This window comes from Syngnathus typhle, linkage group LG15 (assembly GCF_033458585.1).
Source record: "Syngnathus typhle isolate RoL2023-S1 ecotype Sweden linkage group LG15, RoL_Styp_1.0, whole genome shotgun sequence".
Classification (NCBI taxonomy): Eukaryota; Metazoa; Chordata; class Actinopteri; order Syngnathiformes; family Syngnathidae; genus Syngnathus; species Syngnathus typhle.
In genome coordinates, this window is record NC_083752.1 from 7,159,156 (window position 1) to 7,177,773 (window position 18,618).

At 42.8% G+C, this 18,618-nt stretch overlaps 1 protein-coding gene across 5 annotated transcripts; it reads right to left on the minus strand.

The window, feature by feature from the left end:
* Positions 1-1,142: 1,142 nt before the first annotated feature.
* cxxc5a (CXXC finger protein 5a) lies at positions 1,143-16,504 on the minus strand. 5 transcript variants are annotated; one of them, XM_061300019.1, is made up of 3 exons: positions 16,236-16,504; positions 9,136-10,140; positions 1,143-2,119 (listed from the first exon to the last, which is right to left on the minus strand). In XM_061300019.1, exons 2-3 carry the CDS (start codon positions 9,928-9,930, stop codon positions 2,075-2,077), a joined length of 840 nt encoding a protein of 279 aa, XP_061156003.1. In that variant the 5' UTR covers positions 9,931-10,140; positions 16,236-16,504; the 3' UTR covers positions 1,143-2,074. The 5 variants fall into 5 exon arrangements, with proteins under 5 accessions (XP_061156003.1, XP_061156002.1, XP_061156001.1 ...); XM_061300018.1 differs by lacking the exon at positions 16,236-16,504 and adding an exon at positions 15,716-15,873; XM_061300017.1 differs by lacking the exon at positions 16,236-16,504 and adding an exon at positions 15,504-15,863.
* Between the last annotated feature and the right edge of the window lie 2,114 nt (positions 16,505-18,618).

Here is an 18,618-nt window from a genome sequence, read left to right on the forward strand (position 1 = left end):
GTGCACATTAATAATGAAAGGCCTCAGCCACCCCCCTAGATACACACACACACACACTCACACGCACTCACGCATACACTCCCCCCATCGCCATGGCGATGGCAGTAGCCCAGCACTGTCATCAGTGGAGGTGGGGGGTGTAGAAAGGGAGGCGGGGGGATACAGCCACTCTCTCCAACTCTGCTCGCCAAGCTGATCACGAGCTCGTACGCCATACTGGGCCTTCCGCCGTGGATGTGCGCTAATTAAAAACACTCAGCACCACGGCTGCAGCGGAGCTCTGCATCACTACCTGGACGTGTGAGAGAGACAGAGAGAGAGAGACAGAGAGAGACTACGGAGCTGTGAAAAAAAGCAAAAACGGAAAAAATACAAAAAAACATCAGCTGGAATCATCACTTTGCAGGAAATGGAAATTTACTCCAGCGTTACAGATCTGAGTCATTAGAATTAGTAATTAAACTAAGACCCGTGTGAGATTGGCCACATGTTGAAGCTTTTCACTTGTCCTGAGCCCAACTTTACTTCTTTGACTCCGTTAATACGTCGCATGTGTAGAAGGAAACAGACAACATTCTATTTAGGCTTCTTTAGCAGCGTCAGTGCTAACTCTAAAGTCAGACAAGCCCGAGGTTGTGCAATTTGTTAATCAACATGATTTTAAGGAAAAAAGTACGTATACGTAAAGTCGCCAAAATATGTTTTGTATTTTCTTTGGATTTTTGTAACATTTCTCATAACATATGACAAGAAGATGGAGAAGTTATGCCAAACTGTCTTTTTTTTTTGACTCCAGTCTACAAATGTACAGTGTATCTTGACAGAAATTACATTTGAGCTTTCACATCTGTCAGTCAAGATTTAGTGTTGTGATGTTAGGCAGGGTGGCCGCCGCATGATGCGATTGCGGTTAGCATATCAGCCTTGCGGTTCAAGGTTCGAATCTCAGCTCTGGCCTTCCTGCGGGGCGTTTACGTGTTCTCCCCTTGAAAATATCTTACCAGGAACTCCACTTGTACACTTAACGAAGGTGTTGCGATGCTAACAGTGATGACTTTTTTTTTCCTATTGCAGTCTCTCGAATGGAAAATCTTTTTTTTTATCCAATGAGTTGGTCTTTAAAAAGACAAACTTAACAAACATTCCAATTGTACATTCGACATGAATACATGCATTCCTCTTTATTCACAAAAACCAGTCCAATTTTCTAAACAAATACAAAGATTGGTTATTCTTAAGAGCTGCAGCTACCCGGCAACGTAACAAAAATCATGAAAATAGAACAAATACAAAAAAAAAAAAAAAACTTCTTTCAGTGCGTTCAGTAGGGTAGACTCAGAGCAAGTGCTGTCTCTTAGTGCTATCGGCCGGATAGCATGCTATGGGGCATGCTCAGTAGGGGCCAACGTAGTTTGGAAATGCAGACGAGGGCTGATGATGACGGACGACGTTACGGCGGAGTCTCCGATTCTGTTTCCGGTTTGGATATGAAATTTTACAGCATCCGAATGTGAAAATCTGTCGCTTAACCATTTTGTTGTTTGTCAACGGTCAAATAGTTTAACCATTGTTTCAGTAACATAATGGTAAAGAATTACAAGAATGTTTGCCATGAGCCACTAGTTTTAAAATATGTAGCTGTAAAAGTACATTCTCTACACAAGTACTGTATCTTTCCACACATGAACAACATTAACACCAAACACAGAAATTAGTTGATTGTCCACACTGGGGCCCATCATTTCTGCTTCTGGCAATAAACAGTTCAGTGTTCAGGCGACATGGAAAAAAAGCTGCTGGAAAAAGGACAAAAGGTACCAAAATGGAAACATAGAAAAGGGAATTAAAGTTTCCGTAGATGCTTCTCTTTACGCTTCATTTTTGGTTCAAGGAATAAGTCGGCGCATCCATTAGCCGTTTTTTCTGCTTTGTTTTTGTTTGTTTTTACCGTTTAAGTATTTTTTTTTCCTTTTTGTCGTGTATTTATTAGCCAGTGTCTGTTTTGCGGAGACAATCCAAGAGTTGGCATTGCACTTGATGGCAGAGCTTTGGGTACGGGAGTGGAGGAGAAGTCCTACTGGAACCACCGGAACGCCGCTCCTGTAGGAAGCATCACCTTCTTGGAAAAACAGAAGAGGAGAGGGGGGGGGGGTGGAGAACAGGAAGGAGAAGTTGCAAATTACTCGTGAAAAAAGGTGCACTTTAGAGCATATATTATATATTGCAGCATAAATATTGCGACTAGTTCAACATTGGTCCCATTGGGCCATGGAAAATAATTTTTAAAAAAAATAATAAAGATATACAGCTATGATCACATAACAGGTGTCGGATAAAAAAGAAAATGATTTATTTTGGTCTCGTAATATCACAGAATCCTTACAGTTGAACAGGGGTGTGTAGACTTTTTATATTCACTTATTTAGTATTATAAATTGTGCATCAAATTCGTGTGTCATTACTAGAATTGCAAATTGTCTTCAATATCTTTTTTTTTTAATATTTGACCAGTTTTTACTTGTCTGATTTGAAAATGAGTTATTTGTCAGTTTGTTTTGTAGCTTTTACTGTCTATAATATGAAGTGCTCATACATCTATTTGGGCTGACAGTCATAATGGCCCTCCGAAAGAAGCTATGACTACAATGCGGCCCGTGAAAAAAAATTGTTTGACACCCCTGCTCTATGGGGAAGGGGGTACAATGTTCTTTTCAACACATTTATTTAACATTGAATGACTTTAATGTTGTTTTTATTGCTTTGACTGCTCTCAGATTTCCAAATTTAGGGAGTGAAACTGGCTTGTTTGCTATTTTGGTTCATAAATGACATGCCACTCTCAGGGTTGAGTGTATGAGCCATTAGACGCCGGGAAAAGCTTCACATAAAAAACGATAGGCCACATTTATTATTTAGCCACCACACGGGTGGCTCTCCCACGCCATCATTAACGACGATGCCACTCTCCGGCGCCGCCGCAACCTCCTTCACTGTGGCTATCTGCACGACAGGAGCGGCACACATGCACACTGTTTGCTGCAAAAGTGTGCTGAGGTCCACCAATCAGTACGAACAAAGACACGATCAGCATGGTGAGCTTCCTGAAAAGTCACTCATGCACCCACACACACTCTCACACCAAAGCCAAAATGTATTTGAGTACAGTCACACACCTCCACACGCGCTGGCATGATAATACACTCCTGAAGTCACACCATACAGTGAGAAATTCTCATGCGTGATGCATTCAAGTTCACATTTTTTTTATCGCACCTGACGGTGGACGTTTTAAGGATTCGGGCATGGGAATAAAAGGATGCGTGGCTTGCAAACCTGCCCCGGAAGGCCATTTAAACACTACATACGCTATTTGCTATACATATTATTTGCACTGACAAAATATTTATCCATCCACCCATTCTCTTGACAGTGCAAATACTGCTGATGTTGAAAAAGCACTTTTTTTTTTTAAGGCTGAGTACCCAAGAAGTTTTATATGTTTGAAAACATCACAAGGACAATAAATTTCTTGGAAAATTGTGTTGCTTCAATGTTACCCCTAAAAATCCCAACAGTCTTTTCATAAAATCAAAACACCAACGTGTCATGATTTCTGCACGGACCACTGAATTTAGTCTTAAATCATTTGGCCAGAAAAATTGATAAAATAATTTAGCAATCAGGCACATACAGAGGCAGCCTTTCCCAGTTGCTCGGGTCCTTTGTCCAACTAAGGAGTCAGCAGGTGAGAATTCTTAGAACAACCATAGAAAGAACACATTCGCACCACTTAAAAATGTTTGAGAATCACTTTTTTAAATGAGCAAAAGTGCAACCATTTCAGATAAGACGTTAGTCTTGCATGCTAAGTAATGCATGATTTTAAATATTTTCTTTATCATTGTAAATAGTCAAATGAACTGTCAAAGTACATGGCTTTGCTTGTGTAGCTTCAGTCTGTTGTTTAAGGGACTTAACAGCAGCCCTCACTGGAGTCCCCCCCCCCCCCCACACACACACACATGTGGGGCACGATGATCTTTAAAATATTTGCAGCTTAGAAGCACATACTGCAGGTCAAATGTTTGCAACATGCATAACGAACTGTATTTTTATTATTATTATTATTAATGGGCATCATGACTTTGGCGTGATTGACTGACTGATTGGCTTCCACTGGGTGTGAAAAAGTTGATAAAACTGTAAGTCTTATTTTAAAAGAGTACCACCAAATTATAAATATCAACCATAATGTAAGACTCACAGGCAGCCTATTGCTAGAATCATTTTATAGTCTGTGTTGTTAACCCCTCATGTGTCTCTGTGACGACCTTTCTAGAGAAGCACTTAGCCGGTGAGACAGCCAGGAGGACAGCAGCAACATCTGGCGCCGCCACAGATGTCAAAAAGCCGGTAAGGTCTGGATTTAGTATGTCGTAATACGTGGCGAGAAAAGCACATTCATCAAATGAACTTTAACTGCTGTATTTCCTCATTAACTACGTGCAATCAATGGTAAATGGGAGTAAATACGGGCGGGTAAAAAAAATGTTTTTCCCGCTATCGCTGATTGCGCCAGTTCAAGTAGATGCGATCTGAGGGGGTAACGTAGCCAGTCACTTCAATCGATGTTTTTTTCCCTCCAATCAAGATGGGCACATTTGTCTTCTCATAGCACAACAATTTGTCTACCATATCTCACAGAAGCGGGTATTGCTCTGTAGTCTGTTCTCTAATTGTTTCTACAGTGAGCTAATTTCAACTTGTAATGACATTTCAGAGTAAAGTGCATGTTGTTACGCATAGAAATTCCTTTCAGCCAATTAAAGCCGCTGTGAATCTGACTTTTAGCTCAGACTATTTTTTTTTCTTATTCCAGACGTCGCCTTTAGTTAATCTTGTTCTTCCTCACAGCCATCTTTCTCCTTGATTCTTCTTATAACTTATCGCTCAGTGTGCTCAGCAGCTTGCCCAACATGTTCACATGTCCCACATGTGTTTTGGTGCCAGTCGGCATGCCTGTCACTTTGCATGAGCCTCTGCTGCCCAACGTTTTGGATGCAGGAAAGAAAGTTCATGAGGCCATAATCATTCAGAGAACTGTCATCTCATGAAGTAGCCGCAAATATTCAAATTGTACTACCTAGAGCAGACGTCGGGAACCTATGGCTCTTTTGGTGACTTTATTAAAAATACATTAGTACACTCCAAAAAATCATTGGTCTTAATTAAAATACATGCATTTACTAGTATCTAGCCGTTTTTTTTAAATGGTATGGCTCTCACGGAAAAATTATTGGTAAAAAATGAGCATGACTTGGCCCACCACATTATTTTATGCAAAGACAGATTTTGCATCGACTTTGTGTCATTACTAAAATTACTTGTCTTCATTTAAAAAAAATAGACATTCCTAGCAATTTTTATTACCATTCGTCTTTTTAAAAATATTTGATTTTTTTTTTACTAGTCTCTGATTTCAAAACCAGTTATGCATCAGTTTGTTGTGTACCCTATACTGTATGTATCCAGAAGACGTTGACAGTCATAACGGCCTACCGAGGGAAACTATGACTATGATGAAAAATGAATTTGACACCCCTGACCTAGAGCTACAAATCTCTATTAACTATCATGATGTTAGCTATGAAAAGTTCCAATGCATTTAACAGATGAATAAAGTGACACCACTTTCACATTCGCAACACAAGCCAAACAACTATGCCTTCCCACACGTCTCCATCAAACGTTGCATTCTCAGAATAAATGCAGACGTTCTGCGTCAGCGAGCGGCAAGGTGGCAAAGGCCTCTGCATGCAAACTCCCCCTCGCTTGCTGATTTTACGCTCCTCTTTGAGCCGCCGTCAACACCCTGAAATTAAGCATCTCGCTCGCCGGACTGAGCTTGTGTATCGACGCGGATGTCTAGAGGGATCTTGAAGGCACGCGCGACAACCTTTTCATGCAAATGCAGTAAAATGACGTTTCGAACGTTTTAAGAAGCAAAACCATAGACTCACCACAATGTTAACTTTGCAATAACTTCTATTTTGCTTATTTGAGGTAAAGTCACACACATCGCAGAGCCTTGTGCTTTATGATAGAATCAGTCTCATATACAAATGGAAACATTTTTATGAACTAAATCTCAGTTATGGCTTGGTCTTGACCTTTTAGTTCCCCTTGAATTTTAAAGAGGACATATTATAGAAATGTGACTTTTAATTGCTTTTTTATGAATATATGGGGCTCTGATGCGCCTACCCACCCACCAAGTGTAAAATTACACAACCAAGTACTTATTCTAACTTCCCTTGTATGAAAATTAGTCTAAAAGATAACCGTTGTGAATTTTCTGCTAAAACAGTTTGGCTATTTTTTTTTTTTTCAATAGCTCCGAGCTCAGTTGTTTTAAAGCATTATCGGATATTCTGTCAAGTTGCTGATATTTTTTCATTCTCAAACCTTTTACACTTATTACCGTAATTTTCAGACTATAAGTCCCACCGGAGTATAAGTCGCACCAGCCATAAAATGCCCAAAAAAGTGAAGAAAAAAACTTATATATGTATATAAGTCGCTCCTGAGTATAAGTCGCCCCCCCACCCAAACTATGAAAAAAAACCGCGACTTATAGTCCGAAAATTACGGTACATATTTTAGCAATACCTCTTATTATTTAGCTCGTAAGTTAGCAAGGTAATCAGCTTTTCCCCTCCTGTGGTGTCTAGTTTCTCTAGCCTGAACACGTTGACGGGAAGCGGTAAGAAAAACAGACTATTCTTCTCAAATGCAGAAACCGGTCATGCATCTGGTCATTTGACATTTGGCGTGCGCCGATGACGTCTCTGTGCAGGGCAGGCTGTGTTTTGGGATCTAAACACCTGCAGGACAAGAGCTGTTGACTTAATAACAAAGCCTGCTAAGACAAGACGTAGTTTTGCCGGCGGGAAGTTGTGTTACTGTGAAACCGCTGCTGCAACATTTGTTTTAAACACAGTGGTGAGATTTTGCTTTATCGTCATTACGGATACTGAGGTGTCCCTGTTAAATTGATAAACAGTCATGATTTATTTTCATATTTACGTGCGGCACAACAAGTGGACCCTTTGATGCTTTCTGCGTGTGTAGATGGGATGTAATCACATGGCTTCATCTTCGTTTTTCTCTTTCACTCAACCGCTTTCCCCTCTTGACCCTCATTTGTCATCTTGGGTGACGCCGGTGTCTCTTTAGTCTAACTCACTGCTCAATTACTTTACAACATGTGTACATTATTTTACAACATCGGGGCCTATGGTGTTTTTTTTCCCCCTCCTGTCATTAGGAGAAGATTATAACATAACTTAATCCTTTAATAACATTCATTAGAGTTTTGTGATGCTGAATTTATCTAATTAAATGAAAATGCAACATAAAGAGGAACATATGCTTCACGGGTATACTTGAATGTGATGACAAATGACATTTGGATGAATATAGATTTCTGTAATTAATGAATAAGCACTCCTACTTGTGCCAGTTAGGCAACTATTAAACCCTGCAGGTTTATGATATCATTAAAGTCTATTTCATATAATTGAAGCGCCGCTGGACTGTGACGTTGCGAGCTACGTGATGACCCGTATCGGCATCAGCGTTCATGAATATTCAAGCTTCCCTTTGTTGCTCCGGCATCACTGGTGTGAACATCAGGTTAATTACCATGACCCCGTCGCTTGCAAATCATCAATTAAGACCACATCCCCTCTAGTTACATTAAAATAGTCCCAAAGTAGACGGAAATAATCAGTCAGTGATGTCTTTCAAACTTGCCAACAACCCTTTTTTAAGGGCATATGACTCATTACATACAATTTAAACAAAAGGTTAAAAAAATCCATGTTCTCCGTTGTAGTGGGAAGAGTTTGCAGAAGGCCAGTTTCTGTGTCGCAGTGCTCAAAGTCCATAAATGCATAGTTGGGTGACTTTGCTGTGGAAGAACTTGAGGGCACAACCTCATTCATTTTAGGATGAACGACAAAGAAAGATGCTATAGATCGACTCTCCAGGTGTCCCAATACATTTGACCATATAATCCATATTTAGACTCATTAAATCGCCAATAACAAGCACTACTCCTTTCACAAAGGAACAAAGCAGTCTTTGTTTTATAACAAAGTAAGTGATTCTCTCATCAACTGATAAGGAGCGTTCATTTTCTTTTTCGATGGAACATCTGCCAAAATTAATTTCACGATCGGTCATTCTGTCACCGCAGCCATGCTTGGTTAAGCCACCGAGAGCGACGGAGGTAAAGGGCAGTATGTTTTTTTCCGAGGCCATTTAGATGAGCGGGGGTGTCACCGGAGAGAAGGACAAGGGCAGGAAAAGAGGGGAGGGGAGGGGGGGGGCACGTGTGCCATGCTGACACCTGGTGCTCCAGATGACGGCTCCAAGGCCAGATGGACCACATTACATGCACACGCACGTCCTTACGCACACCTACACACAAACACATACTGTACACAATTACCATCACTTTGCCAACTAACGCTACATTTCTTCCGCCCGCTTTGGCCAAAATATTAACGTGCATGTGTAAGCAGGACGTGAGCAAACTGAAAATTCCCAAATGGAAGTTTTTCGACCTTAACCAACTCCTGCGGTAGGTGATGGGTGAGGTTATGATTATGGTACACAGAGCTCACACCACCTGTCACAACTTCATTCCCCAACCTCAGATGCCGCTCACCTAAACCCCATCCGACACCATTAACAGATGAATCCAATGGCCGGTCGCTGTTTTAGGTGCTTTTATAAATAAACCTATTCATTTATTTTAAATCTATTTATTTATTTTATTATTTCATTTTTCATTTCAGTATATATACACTTTTAAAAAATTTATTTATTTATTTATTTATTTATTTACTTACTTACTTACTTACTTACTTACTTACTTACTTACTTACTTACTTACTTACTTACTTACTTACTTACTTACTTACTTACTTACTTACTTACTTACTTACTTACTTACTTACTTACTTACTTACTTACTTACTTACTTACTTACTTATTTATTTATTTATTTATTTATTTATTTTTGACATCATTGACACAATTCCTCATTTATGGGCCACACCTTCTTACCTCCAAAGCAGCAGAGGGCTTCTTTTTCAGTTCCTCACATTTTCGAAACTTGCAGATCTGATGGCCCGTCTTGCGATTCCGGCAGCTGCTACACTGCTCACAGTTAATCCGCCGCCGGCAAGGTGGGCACATGCCACAACGTTTTCGCTTCTTTTTCCCGGAGTTGATAGCGGAGGCCAGCTCGTTCTGCGCCGGGTATTCGGTCAGGCCGGCCATGTGCAGCGCGCTGTCCGCGAGAAACACTCCAGCCGGCGTCATGATGAAAAGGCCCGGGTTGAAGGGGAAGCCGCCCCCTACTCCATATGGGAAGTCAACAGGACCACCTACGGCGTCCGTGACAGACGTACCCTCCAAATCGCTAGCCCCCGAGCCCGCGTCTCCTCCGCCAACTCCCACTCCCATGCCCCCAGGCAGAAGCATGTGCTCCATACCGGCCCGCTTTAATAACGCGGCTGCCTGGGCAAAGTGCAGCAAGCCATTCTGTCCCTCCAGAACCTGTTCCAGGGTCCGGTCCAACTTGGCCGCTGCCAGTGCCGAGACGGTGGGCTGGGGTGGTGGAGGTGCTTGAGGCTTGGCCGTGTGGCTCTTTGTCTCACGGTTGTCTTTGTGTCCATTGGTGGTGGCGGAGGAGACCGCCGTGTACTGCGAAAGGGTGCGGGAGTTCTTAAGGCTCCTGTTTAAAGGGGCACTGATGATGCCGCTGCGGTTCCTGCGTTCTATAACAGGAGAGTCCTGTTTGCAGCTACCCCGCTCCAGGTCCTCAGTCCGGCCCCCCTGGGACAGCCTGCTCGACATGGTCCGGAGCGTATGCGCCGCCTGGGTTGGGGGTGAGGGAGGAAAGGGGGCAGGGACGAGCGAGGGGAACCTTTTCTTGGTCCGTTCTGTGCCCCCGGTGAGAGCGCCGCCACTCCTTGATGGACTAATCAGCCAACCGACAACAGACAGGCCTTCTGCCTGCTCGACAACTAAGCCCTCATCCACGTTCTTCCATGGGCCATCTGGAACCTTAACACATGGAGAGAAGAAAGCGGTGTGCTAATTAATCAAAATCCATTTCGGTTCATCAAATTACAACAATATCAACACATTCTTAAATGCATCTATTTGAAGTAATGAGACAGCATTAGTTAAACTAGCAAAACTAACAGGTATTAAAAAAACTGAGAAAATTAGTATTAGTAGGGGTGTAAAAACAGCATAATGACTTTGTCGTTGTTATTTTACTAAATGAATGAATTTGTCAGTAGCTTACTAAAACTGTGGCGTTTTTGTTCAGACGTAAATCTCTCCAGTAAAAGATTGGGTACGTAGCTCGGTATATTTTAAAGAGGAACAATTCCATTTGGTTTGATTCAATGAGCTCGCATCGTATGAATCGATTTTTTTATCATACCCCTTCAGTTGAATTGTTTGAGATGATTCAACAATCATTACGTGCTCAATGACGTGTTCAATCTGACCAGCTAGAATAGATTCAACTAAAATATTTGGGTTTTAGTGAGACAATTGTGAGAGAGAAGAGCATTTGTCAAGCAGGTAGGGCGAGACTCCCCACTGGACACAGACTCATTCATCCACTTGGCCTGAGATTCCTGTGGCTGCTCATCTATGAAAAGGCAAACTATGCTCGTATTCTCCTGACCTGTCCGTGTTCACAAACAAGCACGCCACCTCCCACAGAAAAGCTGAGGAAATGGCCGGGCCATTCCTTATAAGGCAAACAAAGGGAAAAGGAGGGGGAGAGGACGGCGGGCGGAGGAGGGTGGGGTGAGCTGGGGGGGGTGTCTGTGCAGTGTGTGGAAATTGGAAGGCCAGAATTAGTGGGAGGTAAAGCTTCAAAGGCAAGAGCACAGCCCCCACATTCTCACCAGCTCAGGGGGATGTGGCGCCAGCGAACCAGAGCCAGCTCCACAGCCCCTCGGCCCCATAGTTTCAGTTTCTCCCACTACGCCACTGACCAGGGTCCGGTTTCCCCGAAGCATCTCGACGCTAATTGCATCTCCGCGCTGTTGCGGGTGAAAGCATAAAAGCGCTGCGAGTCATCACACAACGATACGTGCGGGTTTTATATAACAGGAGACAAGAAGACTTACACGTTTAGTGCTCATTCCCCAATACTTTCATGTAGTTAAAAGCAGCTAAGTGGTTATTGATAGACATTTGAATTTCACGCACTCCGAGTTGGGATCTGGCAGCTGCGCGTCTGTACAAGTAAATCGGGCGAGCTTGGGCACTTGCCCAGCACTATTTCTTGATTAATCAAGGCCTGGGAGAATATCCAGCTCTGATCCAGCCGCTTCATCAATGTTCTAAATACATTAAACGTGTTAAAAGCCTTGAGTGTTGCATGAGATTAATGAATTGGCATATAATCAATCACTAGAATAAATGAGTTCTCAAGTCATCTCCAAAGTGACAAAACTGGCAGTGAGGACCCATGAAAATACTTTCAAGAAAATCTCTGATCTAGTGTAATGGTTTTATTCCGACCGGTCAGCTGGCCAGCTGGCAGTCTATTCTTACCGAGCCGACCGCGTGATGACGCCATACTCGGTCTTCAAATGACACGTATTGTCACTGCGGTTGTTTGAGCCTTTTAATTGATAGTGTGGATATGACGCAGCACTTTAGATACTGCTGACTTGCTCTGCGACAGTCCGGGCAACACCTTCCGACTGACAACAACGCAGCGACACGTTGGCTCGAAAGATCCTCAGTAATTTCACAAATAGCTCGAATATTTGGAAGGTTGGAAACTAATGTGGCTGGTCTGAATAATCATGCGCATTTCACATGAGCCTTAGGTATTCATTATATTTAATGACCAGATATTTACTACCGCATTCTAATTATCTTAAAGACTTTATGACCTCAAGTGCTCTCTTTAAGTCCTTTTCAATACACAAGCATGCTCCCGTTGTAAATTATGGTCTCATTCACTTTACAGTAGACAATTTAGAAGATCATCTTTGATTTGTGGCTTTCCTGAGCTTGCTAGCTACCAAAGGGTCCCGTCAATTTGTTTAGGCGTAAAAATGATCATCTCTCAAGTGTGATTTTTAAAAGTGTTACAATTGAATTTTGTTAGTCTTTGGATCCATTTAAAGATCCATTTAAAAATATATTATTATTATTATTATTATTATTTACAACACTTATTATCACAGTTTAGAGACATTTTTATCCACAACTCACCATGTTAACAACTCTATCATGTCTGTCTGGACAAAAATGATCTCGTATAAAACCCGTTACACTGCCCCCTACTGGCTTGGCATGCATACTACGGCATTATCACCTTTGTGAAGTTGTTATACAAGTCTTTAAAGAAAAAAGGAAGTTATGAAAATCCATGCTAAGATGTTCATTCTGTTGCAGTCAAGTTGGAGCGAAAGAGCAGCACAGCGCATTGGTAGTGTTGAAATATTTGTGTATTTCATAAACACAATGTTCACACTTTGTGAGTGGTCACACGATTCTATCAGTCACAATCTCGGCACCATCAACCTTGAATGCGGGACGCAGTCTCGGACTGAACAACCTAGCGTCATTGCTTTTTCGATACTCTAGCCGCATCACTAGCTGAAGGTGTTACTGTCCTGACGTGAACTGTCCCTTAAACCACAAACGTCACTCCCGCGCTTCTAAATGCCAGATGAAACCAGATAATTTAGTAGCGTTTTGTACTTAAGGCCTTGTAACTCAATTTCCTGTATCACAGACTTGCTACCGTGCTTCATGTTCAAATTTACACCTCTGGTTGCTCCAAGTTGACAGCGGTGTAATTATTAGTCACATATAAAGCCCTCAAACTCTTGCGTGCTGCCTCAGCATTAAACAAAAGCATATTTGTTGTTTATGATCGTTTTCTAAAACTGAATTGTCAATATCTGATGAGTGTCAGTACAGGATTAGCGACAAGGCATACAGACCTAGATATAAATAGTAGAACTAGACACGTTCAATATGGGTCAATGACTAACCGCGTGACTCGACAAATGTGCAGATGGGTGTGGTCTAAAAGGTATGACGTGATCCGGGGATCAAAGCATCGCTGCAATTCAGGGACGCCACAGTTTATTTGTGTGACTTCTGGTCATGTCTGTGGACCAAACGGAATTAAGCAGATAAACTTTGATTAATTATATTGCTGAGGTACTTGAGTTCAACTGAAGTCAATTTGGTGTCTCGTTTTCCGAGTCTCTGTTTTTCTTTCTTAATTCTCCAAATTTTACATCTCCCAAATGGGGTTTCCTTGCTTTTTGATATATTTCTCTATTAGCTTGTTAGCTAAGTTAGCATTAGATCTTCAAACAACATATGTGGCTTTCTCCAAGAGTAGCGACTCCACCCACTACTCTAATTAACAACTCGTGTGTCAATTATTCCAAAACGTCAATTTGTTGTTTACGACATTTTCCTGCCAAACCGTTTCAGTTGCCAGGCAACCGGTGAAGGCTCCTGGAAGTTGCTGGTGGGCCAAGAAATACTCAGGTACATAACCCTTTGTGAAATAACTGCCAGCTTAAGGCAATGTCATCATACTCGCCACTTCCAAGTAGTATTTGCACAAATAATAGGATTGTATATGGCATAAACTGTATACTCGGGATAAAAACAATATCTAGAATACAAATATAACGATTGTTCTCCTAAAATGATATGTGGCAACCTTAATACATTTTCTCATCAAAACATTTGACTTTTTGAAGACTCAAGTCTGACCATCCAATCCTCCCCATAATGACACTGCAGCCGTTGTGGGCGTTCAGTTAATGACATGCTTGACTGATCAATAAGTGATGGACAAAAGCATACCAGGGAGTGCTTGTGTTTACATATTCCTCTATTGCCTTATCTCACCTTTTAATAATCACATCTTGGTTCAAGGCTATTAATTATTTGGCATGATAAAACTGTTGTATTGAACTAACATATTTTCAATTTGAACTGGGAATCAAACCCACATCCTTGAGCAAGGTTAAGCGACAACCATTTCAATCACGACTTCCTGACATTCTGATTGGACACTAAATAATGGTTATAATTTTCCTGCTACACGATGACATCATTGATTTCTTATGAAGTTTTGTTTCGCTTATTACATCTCAGCATATCATAACAATCCCTGATGCTATGAAACGTGCCCCCTAGTGGTTAGGAAAAGCACTTAAAGGATGTCATCAGAGCAATCAAAATGGTCTCCATGGTGTCTCTTTTAAGTTTCTGGCAGAAATAAGTAAAACAAGTCAAACTGTATAAATATGGTGTGAAGGAATAAAATAGCAAGACGGCATTAGTTTGGATCAGTGACTTTCTCAGTATTCACCCAGCTAGACAATTACCCTCCTCCGTGGCCACAATCTCTCGAGCATTTAGCAGTAAATGGAGGAACTGACGTCACTGCAGGCGCAGGTGGCGACTTATCGCAGTCAGCATTTCAAAACAAACAGCAGCGTTTTTCCCCCTTGCTACTCGACGCTGGTTCAGTCCGCCTAGAACTCTTGTGCAAGTGATTCAACTTGTGGAGACGCGGGATACTTTATGCATGAGCGCGTGCGATGCACATAATGCAACACACACACACACTAACACACGCACACACTCCGTAGACGCGCTGTCGACGACGAGCGCGTCACATTTTCAATTCCCCCCACCTCCTGCACAAACACAGGCAGAGGAAGTTAAAAAGCATGGCGACAACGATTATACGACGCGCACAGGCTCTATCCGGTAATGCGCCTCCTCCTGCATTTACGCACGCAAAGTTGGAGACGCACAACCCAGAGCTTGCATAAATATACTGCACCTGGTGGTGCGTTGAAGGACACCTGAGAACTTGCTCACGCTCGGACAAAAGCTCACCGATCCGTAGCCAAGAGAGAAGGTGCCATCTGGAATGCGAAGATACTGACTTCCTGGCTGTTTTTACGCACCATTAATGTTGGTTGGTTGTGTTTGAGGGGTTGACAAAACTCAACGTTTCCACACAGGGAATCGTTTAAGTTTTCAGTAGGTCACCATCACGCCGCGCGCATCCGTGCCACCGCCGCCGCCACATGGAAATAAAGGCGAGATTGTTCGTGACAAAGTGGGAGCAGCTCGTCAGCGGCGCCCTGACAACGCACCGTGCGAGTCGCTGGGAAATGAGCGCGCTTTTGTCTGGAGCACGGAAAGCGCATCTGCGGCACCGGCTCCCGCAGTGCCAGCTTGATCCAACATTTTTGGGGCTTTGCGGGGGAGATGACAGCCAACTTTTGGGACTTTAACAAAAGTCCGCCCCTCCGCCTCCAAACATCCATCCCACCCCTGCCGCACTTCCCATTCAATGTTATTTGTAAACACAAACTCGTATTATTGGCACCTACCAGAGCCGCTCCGAGCAGAGGAGGGTGAGGGGGGCTCCCACAGTCCGAGCGTTTCGTCTCTCAGTCTTGTCGTGCGCAATGGTGACAAAAAAACACCCAAAAGCAGCAAGGAACGACAAGCGTCTCCCCCTCCTCCTCCTTCCACAAGTAGCCTACAGCAGCGTGTCCGTGTGATCGGAACAAACGACGAGAGAAATAAAAGCAACATTCACCGTCAGTTGTTTGGCAAAGGCGGACTTTCCGTGGGGCTCGGACGCATGGGTTCCCCCCCAGCCAGCCAGCCTTCTCCGGTCCTCGCGATCCCACCTCTACAACCCCACTCGCCGAGAGGAACATGCAAACACGTTTCATAGATTTTTGGAGGTCGGAAGAAATCCCGAAGTGGACTTTTAGTGCCGCGCGACACAGGACACCGACTGCGTGTCATTGTTGCAGCATCTTTGAAAATGGCCACTTCATTAAAAATATTTGGAACACAAGTTCCAAACCATTATGGATATGTTCCCAAGAATAAGCGCTGTGAAGAAGCGGCATACAAATGGATCATACCTAGTATATCAAAATAAATGATTTAAAAGTAGATTTAAATTGCAAAATAAATTAACAAGCAATCGTTTGCAACTCATAAACACTGAATTGAAACAGAATTTTGAAATAAATACCTGAAATATACACTATATGCTAAACTGAGATGCGCGTCATTTCCCTAAAACCGTGAACGAGTGAACTCACTTGAGCCGAATGTGATCCACTCCCCCGCCCAGACCTTCCTTTTTCTCTCCCAGTCTCTCGCCGAAGACTCCAGTCCGCCTCTTTGGACTGTCCCGAATGCTTGGCAGGCGTTCAGCCCAAGTGTGTGGACATGACACCGCCAGGGCGGCAGAGATTTTCCTTCGTTTCTCTCCTTCCCGATCGCAGACTGGCTGACATTGGCTAGAAAGTGGAGCAGCTCGTCAGGGACAATCAATGAGAATCGATCGAGCCGCGCGATGGAGGCTCCAGAGCTGGAACATAGCAGCTGAGGGGGAGAGAGAGGCGCGGGAGGGGGGGGGGGTGTAGTGGACGTGTGAGAGGGGGGGGGGGGGGGGGGTACCAACCGTGACAGTGGCCAACCACCCTCCCTGCAAACAAATATTCTCTGTGGCTCGTAAACATGACACTCACTTGGCAAATACTAAAGTCAAAGGCCACCGAGTGCGTAATTACGCGCCGGCGTCGCTATTTCCAAACGCACACACAACAAATGCTGTCTCACCGACTCATTCAAATGTGTTAGTAAGTGTAAAGTGATTCATATAATTCATGTAGATTCTCAGTTCCAATTTTAGACAAATGAGCTCTTTCACAATTTGCCAACTTATTTCCCATAAAATAAGTACATTGCCAGTAATTAACAATAAACAACAACTATAAAATACTCTTCCACTAGAGGACAGAAGGTACAGGATAAACCAGTGTATTGACTTTTTGTAACATTTTTGTTTGAATATGTTGCGTACATGAAAATTGCACATTGGCATGAGCCTGTTACAAATTAAGCCGTGTGCAAATGATGGGTCACGCAAGCAAGAAACGTAAGAGTGCTGTAAAACTCAAACACCTCAAATCTACATTTAATGTCAAACGACATGCACAAAAATATACAAGAGAGTTAGTTGCAATCCGTTGCATTTTCACAACATGTTTCTGTTTTGGCTAAATGATCATAAGCAGCCAATCAGATTGCTCTAAATTAATCACTTACACAGCTGACAGCCACTAGGGGAGATATTTACATGGTGTCCTTGTATCACGTTTTTCTAAACTGAAAAACAGACTTAAGTCTAAAATATTTGTAGTTTTTAGAAAATAGAACATTTTGAGAAGCTGTAGTATTAACTGGAGGTATCATCTCAATTGCTTTCCTTTGTTGACTTTCAGCTCAGCATCAGCACCTTGCAGCATCCACATGCAATTTGTCCTTCATTTTGACTTTCCCAAGTCCTTTATCTCAGCTAAGGAAAAGAGGGATATGACATTATTCAGGCAAAAAGAAGGCGGCGAGTCATGCGTGGACGGGTAAGAGCAGCTAGCTGTGACGCTTGGACGTGTTGTGGTGGGTGCAGTGAACCCCGCAGGCTGCAGCCACACTCGGCTCTTTGTTGTTTTGGTTGTGCGCAGCGAGGCACGGTACTTTCCTGAGCTGGGGAAGCAAGATCACTGTTGCGTGGCCTCCATCCCCAGCTGCACACATGACCGGCGCCGTAGGAAAACCCCTGACTGCGGCCCAAAACGACGTGTATAAGGGACGGCGGGAGCAAAGAATGTTGTAGACCGTGTTAACTGGATGTGAACATTTGACAGAAACTAGCTTCGCGTTTTGTTGTTTGGCTCGAACAACATTTCTCAGCTTTCCGTTGTTGCGACGTAAACCGGTTCCTTTCATTTCTTAACCTCTAGCCTTTAACATTCATAACCTCTGACCTGCCGACATTCCTGTGCCTTTGACCCTCAGGGCCTTTTAAATCATACAGCACAGCAGGAACCCGTTTAACGTATGGATATGACATATTGAACCTAAAATCCAAGCAGTAGAATTAGAGATTTAGGATACAATAACAGAGAAGGTGCATAGTTTGTATGTGAACAATTTTCTGCAGCTAAAGGATCACATCACCTTGCCAAAAATGGGTTAAAACACCCTGTAATGTGCATGCCAGGCCAGTAGTTGGCGACGACACTTGTACTTGTCCAAAACTTTGAAAAACATATCCAGAACGTGCTGTTTATTTTAAAACCGATCATCCCTGTATATAAATAATGATCTGAAAGATAAATTACTGTTCTCATCAGGTGATTTTTATAAGCCTCTCAATCGGTGTGTGCAACATTCATTTGAATGCAATCATGACGTGAGTTACTCATATGGCAACACTGGTAGCCTTCATCATATGATGTTGGAAGTGACTCAGTGCACCATTAACTCCAACCACTTTGCCAGTTGCACCATGCCAGTAACAACAGCAACAACTGTACTGCCAGTAAAACATTCCACTTTTAGACTCATTTTGGGTTAATAGCACTCACCAGTCTCTCATTAGTGACATTTTGTATGGTAATGAAAATTGTGACGCAT

Coding starts and splice junctions, on each gene's coding strand:
- cxxc5a (XM_061300015.1), bottom strand. Junction 2,120..9,135: donor AGCCCTCTGCTGCTTTGGAG/GTAAGAAGGTGT, acceptor TGTTTTTCCAAG/AAGGTGATGCTTCCTACAGG.